Here is a 13,431-nt window from a genome sequence, read left to right as displayed (position 1 = left end):
TCGAGCTTCATGAAGTGCCGAAAACACGAAAAGTCAAAGTCGAATTTCGCGTTCCTATTGAAGCAGGGGACCGATTTAGAGCTTGTTCCTTCCGATCCCGCATAGTCCCAGTGCGATTGGCGACGAGACTTTGGGGAGATTCTTTAGCGTGTGCTACGTAAAATGCCGAAAAAACGAAAAGTCAAAGTCGAATTTCGCGTTCCTATTTAAGCAGAGGGCTGATTTAGAGCGTGCCCTTGCGATCCCGCATAGTCCCAGTGCGATTGGGACGATGACCTTTTAGGGGATTCTTTAGCGTCCTGCTACGAGAAGTGCCGAAAACACGAAAAGTCAAAGTCGAATTTCGCGTTCCTATTTAAGCAGAGGACCGATTTAGAGCGTGCCTTTGCGATCCCGCATAGTCCTAGTGCGATTGGCGACGATGACTTTTGAGGAGATTCTTTAGCGTCGTGCTACGTGAAGTGCCGAAAACACGAAAAGTCAAAGTCGAATTTCGCGTTCATATTGAAGCAGAGGACCGATTCAGAGCGTGCTCATGCGATCCCGCATAGTCCCAGTGCGATTGGCGACGATGACGTTTGAGGAGATTCTTTAGCGTCGAGCTTCGTGAAGTGCCGAAAACACAAAAAGTCAAAGTCGAATTTCGCGTTTCTATTGAAGCAAGGACCGATTTGAAGCGTGCCCCGGGAATCCCGAATAGTCCCAGTGCGATTGGCGACGATGACGTTTGAGGAGATTCTTTAGCGTCGTGCTACGTGATGTGCCGAAAACACGAAAAGTCAAAGTCGAATTTTGCGTTCCTATTGAAGCAGAGGACCGATTTAGAGCGTGCCCTTGCGATCCCTCATAGTCCCAGTGCGATTGGCGACGATGACTTTTAGGAGATTCTTTAGCGTCGTGCTACGTGAAGTGCCGAAAACACGAAAAGTCAAAGTCGAATTTCGCGTTCCTATTGAAGCAGAGGACCGATTCAGAGCGTGCTCATGCGATCCCGCATAGTCCCAGTGCGATTGGCGACGATGACGTTTGAGGAGATTCTTTAGCGTCGTGCTACGTGAAGTGCCGAAAACACGAACAGTGAAATTCGAATTTCACGTCCCTATTGAAGCAAAGGACCGATTTACAGCGTGCCCTTGCGATTCCGCATAGTCCCAGTGCGATTGGCGACGATGACCTTTGAGGAGATTCTTTAGCGTCCTGCTACGAGAAGTGCCGAAAACACGAAAAGTCAAAGTCGAATTTCGCGTTCCTATTGAAGCAGAGGACCGATCTAGAGCGTGCCCTTGCGATCCCGCATAGGTCCAGCGCGATTGGCAACGATGACTTTTGAGGAGATTCTTTAGCGTCGTGCTACGTGAAGTGCCGAAAACACGAAAAGTCAAAGTCGAATTTCAAGTTCCCATAGAAGCAGAGGACCGATTTAGAGCGTGCCCTTCCGATCCCGCATAGTCTCAGTGCGATTGGCGACGATGACTTATGAGGAGATTCTTTAGCGTGGTGCTACGTGAAGTGCCGAAAACACGAAAAGTCAAAGTCGAATTTCAAGTTCCCATTGAAGCAGAGGACCGATTTAGAGCGTGCCCTTCCGATCCCGCATAGTCTCAGTGCGATTGGCGACGATTTTGAGGAGATTCTTTAGCGTCGTGCTACGTGAAGTGCCGAAAACACGAAAGCTCAAAGTCGAATTTCGCGTTCCTATTGAAGCAGAGGACCGATCTAGAGCGTGCCCTTGCGATCCCGCATAGTTCCAGTGCGATTGGCAACGATGACTTTTGAGGAGATTCTTTAGCGTCGTGCTACGTGAAGTGCCGAAAACACGAAAAGTCAAAGTCGAATTTTAAGTTCCCATAGCAGCAGAGGACCGATTTAGAGCGTGCCCTTCCGATCCCGCATAGTCTCAGTGCGATTGGCGACGATTTTGAGGAGATTCTTTAGCGTCGTGCTACGTGAAGTGCCGAAAACACGAAAGCTCAAAGTCGAATTTCGCGTTCCTATTGAAGCAGAGGACCGATTTAGAGCGTGCCCTTGCGATCCCGCATAGTCCTAGTGCGATTGGCGACGATGACTTTTGAGGAGATTCTTTAGCGTCGTGCTACGTGATGTGCCGAAAACACGATAAGTCAAAGTCGAATTTTGCGTTCCTATTGAAGCAGAGGACCGATTTAGAGCGTGCCCTTGCGATCCCGCATAGTCCCAGTGCGATTGGCGACGATGACTTTTAAGGAGATTCTTTAGCGTCGTGCTACGTGAAGTGCCGAAAACACGGAAAGTCAAAGTCGAATTTCGCGTTCCTATTGAAGCAGAGGACCGATTTAGAGCGTGCCCTCGCGATCCCGCATAGTCCCAGTGCGATTGGCGACGATGACTTTTGAGGAGATTCTTTAGCGTCGTGCTACGTGAAGTGCCGAAAACACGAGAAGTCAAAGTCGAATTTCGCGTTCCTATTGAAGCAGAGGACCGATTTAGAGCGTGCCCTTGCGATCCCGCATAGTGCCAGTGCGATTGGCGACGATGACTTTTGAGGAGATTCTTTAGCGTCGTGCTACGTGAAGTGCCGAAAACACGAACAGTGAAATTCGAATTTCACGTCCCTATTGAAGCAGAGGACCGATTTAGAGCGTGCCCTTGCGATTCCGCATAGTCCCAGTGCGATTGGCGACGATGACCTTTGAGGAGATTCTTTAGCGTCCTGCTACGAGAAGTGCCGAAAACACGAAAAGTCAAAGTCGAATTTCGCGTTCCTATTGAAGCAGAGGACCGATTTAGAGCGTGCCCTTGCGATCCCGCGGGGAGGCAGGGCGGCCATGTTGCCGTGCGGTCGTGCTTTGGGTCGCTCCGTGTTTGACCCTCCCAACTAGTGGTATAAAGTGCGATTTCCGGGGCGTGTGGGGTACGAAAAGATGGGGTTTGTAAAAGTGTGTACGTGGTGTGAGTGTCAAGTGTTTCTGTGCAGCAGTGTTCGAGTTATCAGTGTTTTTCCATCGGTGTTATTGTGTGTGCCTTTGTGTCGTGTGCAAGGGCTTGGCGTCGGCTGGCCCGAGCGTGGGTGGGGGCCGGTCCCCAGCCGGGGCCACGCCACCTGGCCTAGGCCGAGCGAGTGCAGTGGAGAGTGAAGGTGCCGATGTGTGATCAGCGATGCCAAGCTGGCAGCCCTTGGTTGCAGCAACACCAGCCTAGCGAGTGCAGCATGGCGCCAGATGAGTACCAGTGCCAGCGGGTACCAGAGCCAGTGTGTCATTACCGCCCAACAGGTGGCGGCGCGCCCCATGACGGCGCGGGCCCAGCCGCAGGAAGCTGTGGCAGGGCAGAGGAGGTCCGTCAGGGGGTGAAAGGCCCGCGAGTTGACGTCCGTGAAGCGTGTTTCTTTGTTTGTCCAGAGAGGCGTCACGAGCGGCGTGGTTTTCCCTCCCGAGCCGTGGCGATGCGGACCGGGCGGCCCGCCGTTGCCATGCCAACGAGGGTCCCCAGCGGCAGTCCCAGACGGCGGGGCTCTGTTTTTTGTCGCAGCCACGCTCATTTACAGCTTTCCTCCCAGCCCCGCACCAGGCAGGTCAGGGTGGGCGAGAGCCCGCCGCACAGCTATTCCCCCTGCCCCCTCCCCCCTGGCCCCTGCGTGCGTCGTGGTCGCAGGGTTGGTCGGGGGGGGGAGGGGGGGTCGGTCGTTCGGTCGCTGGCCGATTTGTCTCGCTCTGCTGGAGGGCCACCATGCTCAGGCTGTCCTTGTCTGTTACACTACGAGGGGTACGCCTCTCCCCGTCTGCACGCAGATCAGCTGGTCCATCGAGGCGACCTTGGCCGCGCAGGTCCTGACCTGCGCGGACAGGGAGGGCGCGGCGAGTGCGTCCTTCCGCCACATGCGCCCCACTAGCATGTTGTGGTCCGAGGGGCGGCGTCGTGGCGACGCGGGTGCAGCGTTGGGCGACCAGTCGGGTACGGCGATCCGAGGGTCAACGCGCAAGGCCTCGTCCCATCACACGCCCTCCCCCCCCCCTCCCCAAGCGCGGGGGGGGGGGGGGGAGCGGGAGGGAGCGGCGGCTGGGCCCAGCAGCGCGCGGTCCATGCCGGCGAACAGGTGCCCCGCAGCTGCAGGTGTGCTGCGATAGCGTCCTGAGGGTGCACGGCGGGCGGCGCGGCCTGGGTGAGGGGAGGGGCGCAGTGGTGGGGAGGGGCCGCCGGCCGCTGCGGCTTCGCGTCCCCCTTCGCCCCTGCAGGCCCCGCAGGAGTGGCCGCACGCCGGGCACCAGCAGGACGCGCGCGCGGCGACGCGGCGGGGCGGGCAAGGGGTGGGCGGCCGGACCTCGCCGCAGGGCAGCCAAGGTGTGAAGCGGCGTCTGAGCTTCACCCAAAAATGCCTTCTTTGAATCAACGCAATTTGCTTTGAAACAAAGAAATATTTAAGTCAATATTGCGGTGACGAAATTTTTGTTGAAACAACTAAAAATATGGCTTGCTTCTTGTGTTGGCTCAACAAAACCTTTGCCAAGTCAAAGAAATTTATGGTTGGAGCAACACAAAATAAATTGTGTGGACACAAAGTACACTCTTGATTGTAAGCGGATCTTCTCTTACGGCAATTTTGGTCTTTTAGGCAAAACGTTTCAAACTGAAGACAGTTTTTGTCAAATGCAAAGAAAATAAAAAAAGAAAGCTTCAAAACCATTTTTTCTTTAATATAACTTTAATTTTGTTGCCCACATATCCAAGCTAGTCATCTTCGCTTTAAAGAAGATATCAGGTGCCGGGGGTAAACTTAGCGACCGTGCCACCCCGTGGGTGAAAAAAGTGCGCGAGGTTGTCAGAGCAAGTTGGGTTGCCTTCGTTCCGGGCGCATTCCCTCTGCATTAGTGTTTCTTGACAGGCTAGATTGACAGCCTTCTTGTTAGGTTAGCCTTCCCCGAAGGGTCAGATTAGAGTGTCAGGTGAAAGTAAGGAATCCATGTTCTAGATAAGCATATTTTTATTGAGGTCTATCATCAAAGCCAGCATCTTGGACACACGTACAGGCCCCCTTGAGGAAGGACTCTGGTACTGAGTGGGAAACTGGTTGAAAGGTCATCATAAGCAACGGCATGCCAATCATTGGTTTCATTAACTTCATAGGAATACAAATGTCTGTTGAATGAGCTTGTAACAAGCTTGTGACAAACAAAAACAATATTTGGTTCAAAATTTTCTGACAGCCCAAGGTAAACAATCCGATCAATCACACAGAAGGATGGGTAGTCTTTGGTAAAACCAACATGGAGTGCCAGTCCATTGCTAAAATATGTTCCATTCAGACGTACCCACGAAAGACATTCAAAATTAATAGGTACAGGGTGGAGATTAACAAATTGGTCAATAATACTCTCTGGGTCAACAAGTGCTTTTGGCACACTCACAGATACACCCAAATCGTAGTCCATTTGCAATGCACAGCCAGACAAAAATCTAAATCCTAGCTTTAACAAATACTTTGTTATCAGAGTTTTTGGCAAGTTTTTCCTTGAACAAGTACTTCTAGCAATTATCTTCAATTCCCTATGTTTGCTCTCCCAGCGCATGCTGGAAACATGTACAAGTGGGCCAATAAGCCTCATTATAATATGGTAATGAAGCATATAATGGTGTTTTGGTTTCAGATGAACATGGAAGAGATTCAAATACATTTGATGATGAATTTCTACACATAATTTCAGATACTCAGGAGTGCCAGGAGAAAATGATGGAGCAAAGATTATGTCAACAATTTCCCTTAATATTAAGTAAAACTCCCAAACTGGATCTCCCTGTGGTACTAAATCACCAACCATCATACCAAAGAACCGAATAAAACACAACATTTCAGCAGATGAAAAGTTTAAAGTATCATTCATGATTCTGTCTTGGGTAAGTTTGTGTGATGGCGGTCGGTTCCCACTCTCTAGAACACCATAAGAAAAATCATTTACTCTTAATATTAAAGTTTCTAAACTAAAATACCCTCTAGTATATATTAAGTTTTCCAAAATTTTGCACATACTGTATTTAGCCACTCCTTCAAGAACATCATGTTGGATGTCCACTGACTGATTGAGAGCTACATGGTATGATCCAACCTCGTTAAACACACATTCTTCATAAACACCTGTCAATTGCTGATCATTGGTAGCAACATCATTAGCATAATTCTCAGGAGTGCGCAATAAATATTCCGGTACAAACAACATCCTTTTCACCAAGTCTTTGTGCATACGGCACATTCTACATGGGTAATTCGCTGTAAAACCCTCAACAAATCCTAAAACAGAGTGCAAACCAGCGTTATCTCCCAATACCAATGCCAAAGTAAAGTAAACTCTCCTACATTGATTATTAATTGTGAGTACAAGACCCTCCTCTTCCAAAAATTTAAGTTCTTTTAACAGCAAGTGAAATGCTTTGTGGTTACCATCAACAACATTTCGATCATCAGACAAAATCAATTGAGCGACAAACATGTTTTTTAAACTACCTAAAAACTGTTGGGGTATTACAGGACAATTGAAGTAAGTTCCCCCTACTTTATGATCCCCCTGGTGAGAGCCTGCCAGGTTATCTGGCTCAAAGTCATCATAATTCACATCCAAAGGCAAAACTGTTTTCCCTTCAAACTTCGGAGCAATGTGGTCTTTCCACAATGAACCCTGTACAATGTTAGAAATATTATTTTCATCGGCTAGAAGATTTTCGTAATTTGTCAAAGTTTTTTCAAACACATTTGGCATTTCAAAAAATTGCTTCAAAACTTCTCTGAAAGGTACGAATTGACCGGTCAAAGGGAGTTGGGCTAAATCAGGTTCTGGATTATTAACTACATCTTGTGCATAATCTATGGGTATGGGAATGGATTCAATTAAATAGCCACAAGACTTTAAAGCTGTAAATCTCTGACTTTCAGTTAGAAGCCCTTCAAAAGAATTAGACGTAATGTCAAAAATCTCCTCGATGTCAGGATCGTCAAATTCTTGAAATTTACTGCGAATACTACTGACAACAGAATGTATGAACTGGGATGAAAGCTTCACAATTACTTCTACATGTGCTCGATTAACATTATCAATAGAATATAGTTTTGAGACAAAGGTCAGGGCAGACTTGCTAATACATCTTAAAACACTATCAGGCGTGACTTCCTCCTGGGCATCCTGCAGTTCAGGTGGCTGATCAAATTCATTGTCAACATTATCAACACCATCATTCATATCAACGTCATTGTCAACATTCATCTGATAATTATTAACGGGATTCTGTACTTGTTGGGGTGGCTGCACAATATCACCACCGCCCTGGTGATACTTTTTGAGATGACCACGAAAATTGCTCAAAGAATCATAAGTTTTGCCACATGTTAAAAATTTACATAAATACCCATTAGGTGGCAAAGGATGAAACAGCCTCATGTGCTTCATAACATTATCCTGCCCAACAAACACTTTTCGGCAAAGGCAACAAGGAAACATGATAACAAAAGTAACTTGAATACAATATAGAAAAGTAACACAGAATATGTATTTACAAAACAATACACATATTGGAAAACCAAACCAAAACAAAAGAGCACACTCATACACACACTACTTCAGGCGAGGCTCTATCTCGTGCAACTTTGCTATCCCTAGATTGTCATAAGGAGTCTCCATACGGTACAGGCAACGCTGAATGATGAGCCAAACTTGCTCACACTCTGGTGGATAAAGGGCGTGGAGAGCAAAGAATGACTTGTAGCAGCTTTCCAGGGCCGAAAGGATGTTGTTGCATGAATAAACCACCTTATCCACGCAAAAATAGGCTTTAGTGCCTCCCACTACAGCTATAAATGGCTGAGCACGCTGCTTGTTAAGTTGGAGCTTTTCGCCACGACGTTTGATAGCAGTTCGAAGGTCCGCCAGAGCCTGAAAAATAAAATGTAGAGTTAATCTCTAATCGCCTGTCGAAGCCTCCGTCTTATCGCAATGAAGAGTGGAGTAGGAAAGGAGCAGAAAGAAGGGGAAGAGAAAGAGAGAAGACAACAAGTAGGAGAGTGGGAGAGGAAGAGAGGGTGAGGAGGAGGAAGAGGAACAGAGGGATGAGGAACAGAGGGAGAGGAACAGAGGGATGAGGAACAGAGGGATGAGGAACAGAGGGAGAGGAACAGAGGGATGAGGAACAGAGGGATGAGGAACAGAGGGATGAGGAACAGAGGGAGAGGAACAGAGGAAGGAGAGGGAAAAATAAGGAACACGGTACGCAAATGCGCACACAAAAATATTACTCACATTAACTTGCAATATGAAGCTTTGCCGGGAGTCAGGAATGGAGACTTTCCACAGTTTACCCGCCGCAACTTTCAATTTAATTTGAGGCTGACAAACAGATGGTATGAGGGTCAATAATGTCAAAGTTCTCGTCTCTGGAAAAAAAGAAGCAAAACAATGGTCATTTATATAAAGCCGTAAATCCAAGTACAAGTTTCCTGTGTACTTGTTTGAAAGAATTAGAACTGCAATAATTATTCTGAGATACCAACCTTTACTCAGGGTGTCGTCACTAAGAGTAGTTAAAGCACTCAAACCAAATTTGTCTGTAACAACCTCTTTTGCAAGGTCGAGAAGTTTCAGCTCAAAACTTTCCCAATGAAGGTAGAGGTTGTTGGCACTCTCTTTGAAAATAAAGTCAAAGTCCTGACACAGCTGAAAACAAAAAAAAAATATGATAAATCCTTTACAATGAATGTTCAAAAACATGAAATTACCACAAAGTGCACGCTATGGATCAGGCCAAGGAGACGCAAGATATGCCGTCGGGTCACAGCGGAAATCACGAGCGCAAGGGAAACGCGACGGGCAGCGTGACGGGAAAACCGAAGGCAACGCGAGACACAGGCAGCGCGAACGGCAACGCAAAGGGCATCGTGACTGCTGCGTCACGAACAGGGTGGCGGGCAGTGTGGCGGGCAGCGTGAAGGGCTGAGCGAACGGCAACGCAAAGGGCATCGTGACGGCTGCGACAACAGCGCGGCGGGCAGCGCGAAGGGCAGAGGGAACGGCAACGCGAGGGCATCGTGACGGCTGCGTCACGAACAGGGTGGCGGGCAGTGTGGCGGGCAGCGTGAAGGGCTGAGCGAACGGCAACGCAAAGGGCATCGTGACGGCTGCGACAACAGCGCGGCGGGCAGCGCGAAGGGCAGAGGGAACGGCAACGCGAAGGGCATCGTGACGGCTGCGTCACGACCAGGGTGGCGGGCAGTGTGGCGGGCAGCGTGAAGGGCTGAGCGAACGGCAACGCAAAGGGCATCGTGACGGCTGCGACAACAGCGCGGCGGGCAGCGCGAAGGGCAGAGGGAACGGCAACGCGAAGGGCATCGTGACGGCTGCGTCACGACCAGGGTGGCGGGCAGTGTGGCGGCAGCGTGAAGGGCTGAGCGAACGGCAACGCAAAGGGCATCGTGACGGCTGCGACAACAGCGCGGCGGGCAGCGCGAAGGGCAGAGGGAACGGCAACGCGAAGGGCATCGTGACGGCTGCGTCACAAACAGCGTGGCGGGCAGTGCAACGAGTAGAGCGAACGGCAACGCGAGGAGCAGCGTGGCGGGCATCGTCACGAGCAGCGAGACACAGGCAGCGCGAAGGGAAGCGCGAAGGGAAGTGCAAAGGGATGCGCGAAGGGCAGCGCGAACGGCAACGCGAGGAGCAGCGTGGCGAGCATCGTCACGAGCAGCGAGACACAGGCAGCGCGAAGGGAAGGGCGAAGGGCGGTAGCACTGAGACTGAAACCAGTAATTTTCGAAAGAACCACATTTTTCTTACCAACTGATATCCACTGCTGTGGCGAAGCAGGGTATGGGTGTCGAAATATTTTCCAAGTAGTTGCACTTCAGTCGCTACGCCTGTGTCACGTTTGGCTGTTCTCTCAAGCTTGTTCGTGTTAATCAACCCCTGCAGCCTTAACGGAGCCGTCAAACGCCACTTCTCTAGAACCTCAGGCCAAGGAGAATTCTGGTGTCTAAGCCAGTGTTCAGCTCCAAGCCTTTCATCTGTGATCGATGGATCTGTGACGAATGGAATAAATAAATAATTAATTAACTTAAAACCATAAGGATTAAACTCAAATGTTGTCAATATAATTACCTTCAATGTAATCTAAAATCCACTGGTATGGGTTGTCACTCTGAGGGCTGGAGAGAACTCTACTTGGACCTGCCTCATTAACTTCTTGTTTGGATAACGTTGACTGGGCAGACTTTAAATTTCGGTACTTGTAAGTAAGGCGGCCTTTGGCAATATCCTGATTAGGATACGTCTTAGGAGCAATGTAGTAAGTGCCCTGAAAATAAGAATATTGGTTTATTAGATTTGGAATGATAATGCGATCACAAAAAAAAACGGGAAAGGTTATTTCTGTCTTACCAAAGATTCAGATGGGAATAGCTTAATCAACTTTTCTGCAACACACAGCACGTGTTCATTTTTCAGGCTGGAAAAGAAATGATTTCTATTACAAAACGAAATTGGAGAATCGAAGTTGTTGACTAAATAAAAAAGATGACGAATCGAAGAAAAACATCTTATTTTCAATACTCACTCCTTAGAAATGCTAAGAAGGTGTGCACCAACACAACGTATGATTTGCTTCCGGCCACGTTCATCAAGGTGTCTGTTGTTCTCTGCTTTAAGTTGATAAGTTTCCAGAACAACTTTGGCCAAACTGTCTCCCGTAATGACAGCGTGCACATCCTGTACAAGAAAAGAGACAAAAAAACAGTGCTGTAGTACAAATGTAAAACACCACACAACTGAGATATTATGAGACACTACTAACCAAGTTCTTAATGAGGCGGTTAACGTTATGGTCATTAGATCTCTTCTCGATGAAATCGACGGCACTGTTGGACTTCTTGGCCTGTTTCGCCTTCTTGGCTGGTGGTGGTCTCGGCTCAACCTCGTCTTCCTCAGACTCAGATTGGCAGGCTCCAAGATTGTCAAGCGAGATTGCTTCGTTCTCGTCATTCGGTGTGTCCTCATTTGTTGGGTTGCTCTCATCCGCGCGGCACTAGGAAGAAAACGATTCGTTATTACATTGTACCAGCAGGAAAAATGTACAATTCACAACTAATAATTTCAGGAGCATGATGTCACGTTCCCAGGAACATGCTAACTTACCTTTTTGGCGTACTCCTCAATCTTAGACAGCAAGAGAAACCGTGGCCCAGGTTTTAGAAGCGGCCGCAAATAGACCTCAGAAACAGCATTTGCCTTGATGTTTTCAAGTCCAATTTCATCCTCTGGAAAAGAAAAAAAACCTTTTAACATTTTCGGAGTCAAAAAATAAACCGTCAAATCGCCTAGCGCTACTTCACGCGCGCGACGACGAGAATGAAGTCTCCAGCGTGTAGCAACGGCGATTACCACGTAGGAGGCCTGCACGGCCGACACGGCTAGCACGGCGAGCATGAGGTGCATGGCGGCGGCGCGGGCGGAGAGCACGGCGCGGCGAGCACGGCGGTGGACACGGCGATGACGAGGGTGGCCACAGCGAGCACGATAGTGACGGGGGCGGACGGCGCGGGGGGCGGACAGCGCGGGGGGCGGACAGCGCGGAGGGCGGACAGCGCGGAGGGCGGACAGCGCGGAGGGCGGACAGCGCGCAGGGCGGACAGCGCGGGGGCGGACAGCGCGGAGGGCGGACAGCGCGGGGGGCGGACAGCGCGGGGGGCGGACAGCGGGGGGCGGACAGCGCGGGGGCGGACAGCGCGGGGGGCGGACAGCGCGGGGCGGACAGCACGGCGGACACGGCGAGCACGGCGGACACGGCGAGCACGGCGGACACGGCGAGCACGGCGGTGGACACGGCGATGACGAGGGTGGCCAGAGCGAGCACGATAGTGACGGGGGCGGACAGCGCGCGGGGGCGGACAGCGCGCGGGGGCGGACAGCGCGCGGGGGCGGACAGCGCGCGGGGGCGGACAGCGCGCGGGGGCGGACAGCGCGCGGGGGCGAACAGCGCGCGGGGGCGAACAGCGCGCGGGGGGCGGACAGCGCGCGGGGGCGGACAGCGCGGGGGGCGGACAGCGCGCGGGGGCGGACAGCGCGCGGGGGCGGACAGCGCGCGGGGGCGGACAGCGCGCGGGGGCGGACAGCGCGCGGGGGCGGACAGCACGCGGGGGGGACAGCACGCGGGGGCGGACAGCACGGCGGACAGCACGGCGGACAGCATGGCGGCAGCATGGCGGACAGCATGGCGGACAGCATGGCGGCGTCGGGGGTCGGCGGCGCGGTGGCGATGAGCGCGAGCACGGCCGAGTCCACGGCGAGCATGGCGGCGTCGGGGTCGGCGGCGCGGTGGCGATGAGCGCGAGCACGGCCTAGGCCACGGCGAGCATGGCGGCGTCGCTGGTCGGCGGCGTGGTGGCGATGAGCGCGGGCACGGCCGAGGCCACGGCGGCCAAGGTGATGATAGCAGGGCGGGCACGGCGGGCACGGCGGGCACGGTGGGCACGGCTAGCACGTGGTGCACGGCGGCGGACACGGCGATGACGAGGATGGCCAGAGCGAGCACGATAGTGACGAAGGCGGCGAGGGTGGAGTGCGCGGCCGTGGCGCGGGCGGACAGCGCGGCGGACACGACGAACACGACGAGCATGGCGGCGTCGTGGGTCGGCGGCGCGGCGAGCGCGAGCACGGCCGAGGCCACGGCGGCCAGGGCGGTGATAGCAGGGCGGGCACGGGGAGCACGGCGAGCACGGCGAGCACGGCAAACACGTGGTGCACGGCGGTGGGCACGACGGCGGGCACGGCGGTGACGAAGGCGGGCAGCATGGCCAGCCCGGCGGTGCCTAGGGCGGCGACCGCGGCCGCGCGGAGGGCGTCCAGCACGGCGTATTGGTTACGGTGGGGAGCGTTCAAGCTTGCAGGAGGTCGCAAGGGATAGAGTTGCTTCTAAAGCGACAAGAACATCGCCACTACTCAGCCACACCACACTGTCCCTAGCCCAACGTAAACAGGCACACGCGTCGCTATGACAATGAATACGTAGGAATTTCAACTTACCAGCAAATTTGTCGATGAGCTGCTCGAATCCCCAGCTACGAAGCAAGTGCTTCGATTCTTCGTCCATAACCACCCGAGAAAACTTACTACTAAAATCAACACAGTTGTCTTGTTGTCAATGAGGCGGCCGGTCGATCAGCGAGTGAGTGGCCCGGGCCGGGGCAGGTGACGAGACGAGCGGAGCGGCAAGCCTGAGCCGAGCCGAGTCCAGCCGAACCTAGCCGAGCCGGGCCCGGCCGGGCCGAGTCGGCCGCAGTTGCACGAGACGAATCCCCAGCATCCAGCGGCGGCCGGGTGGGGTGGGGGAAGGGGGGGTGGGCGGTCGAGTGAAATTCTATCTTGTATTAAACTAGCGTGGTTCTAGACAAGGGCCCGGAATCAACTAAATTTCTTTAAATCAACCAAA

At 52.2% G+C, this 13,431-nt stretch overlaps 2 protein-coding genes across 2 annotated transcripts; both read right to left on the bottom strand.

Moving 5' to 3' along the window:
- Positions 1-4,973: 4,973 nt before the first annotated feature.
- On the bottom strand, positions 4,974-7,400 carry LOC117642457. Its single transcript, XM_034380696.1, has one exon. The coding sequence runs from the start codon at positions 7,398-7,400 to the stop codon at positions 4,974-4,976; it is 2,427 nt and encodes an 808-aa protein (XP_034236587.1).
- A 174-nt stretch (positions 7,401-7,574) lies between these two features.
- Positions 7,575-13,094, bottom strand: LOC117642456. Its single transcript, XM_034380694.1, has 10 exons — positions 13,026-13,094; positions 11,139-11,260; positions 10,798-11,028; positions 10,561-10,712; positions 10,386-10,452; positions 10,107-10,302; positions 9,786-10,027; positions 8,507-8,669; positions 8,256-8,389; positions 7,575-7,892 (listed from the first exon to the last, which is right to left on the bottom strand). Exons 1-10 carry the CDS (start codon positions 13,090-13,092, stop codon positions 7,575-7,577), a joined length of 1,692 nt encoding a protein of 563 aa, XP_034236585.1. The 5' UTR covers positions 13,093-13,094.
- Positions 13,095-13,431: the final 337 nt, after the last annotated feature.

Source organism: Thrips palmi, unplaced genomic scaffold (genome assembly GCF_012932325.1).
Source record: "Thrips palmi isolate BJ-2018 unplaced genomic scaffold, TpBJ-2018v1 HiC_scaffold_16, whole genome shotgun sequence".
In the NCBI taxonomy this organism is placed as follows: Eukaryota; Metazoa; Arthropoda; class Insecta; order Thysanoptera; family Thripidae; genus Thrips; species Thrips palmi.
This window is presented reverse-complemented; position numbering and strand designations above follow the sequence as displayed.

What these genes read in the sequence shown, in the direction of transcription:
- LOC117642456 (XM_034380694.1), bottom strand. Translation starts at nt 13,092, where the DNA reads ATGGACGAAGAATCGAAGCACTTGCTTCGTAGCTGGGGATTCGAGCAG. An exon ending in GCTCATCGACAAATTTGCTG is followed by an intron (nt 11,261 to 13,025) that starts GTAAGTTGAAAT and finishes TTTCTTTTCCAG; the next exon opens with AGGATGAAATTGGACTTGAA. An exon ending in GCTTCATATTGCAAGTTAAT is followed by an intron (nt 7,893 to 8,255) that starts GTGAGTAATATT and finishes TTTATTTTTCAG; the next exon opens with GCTCTGGCGGACCTTCGAAC.
- LOC117642457 (XM_034380696.1), bottom strand. Translation starts at nt 7,400, where the DNA reads ATGAGGCTGTTTCATCCTTTGCCACCTAATGGGTATTTATGTAAATTT.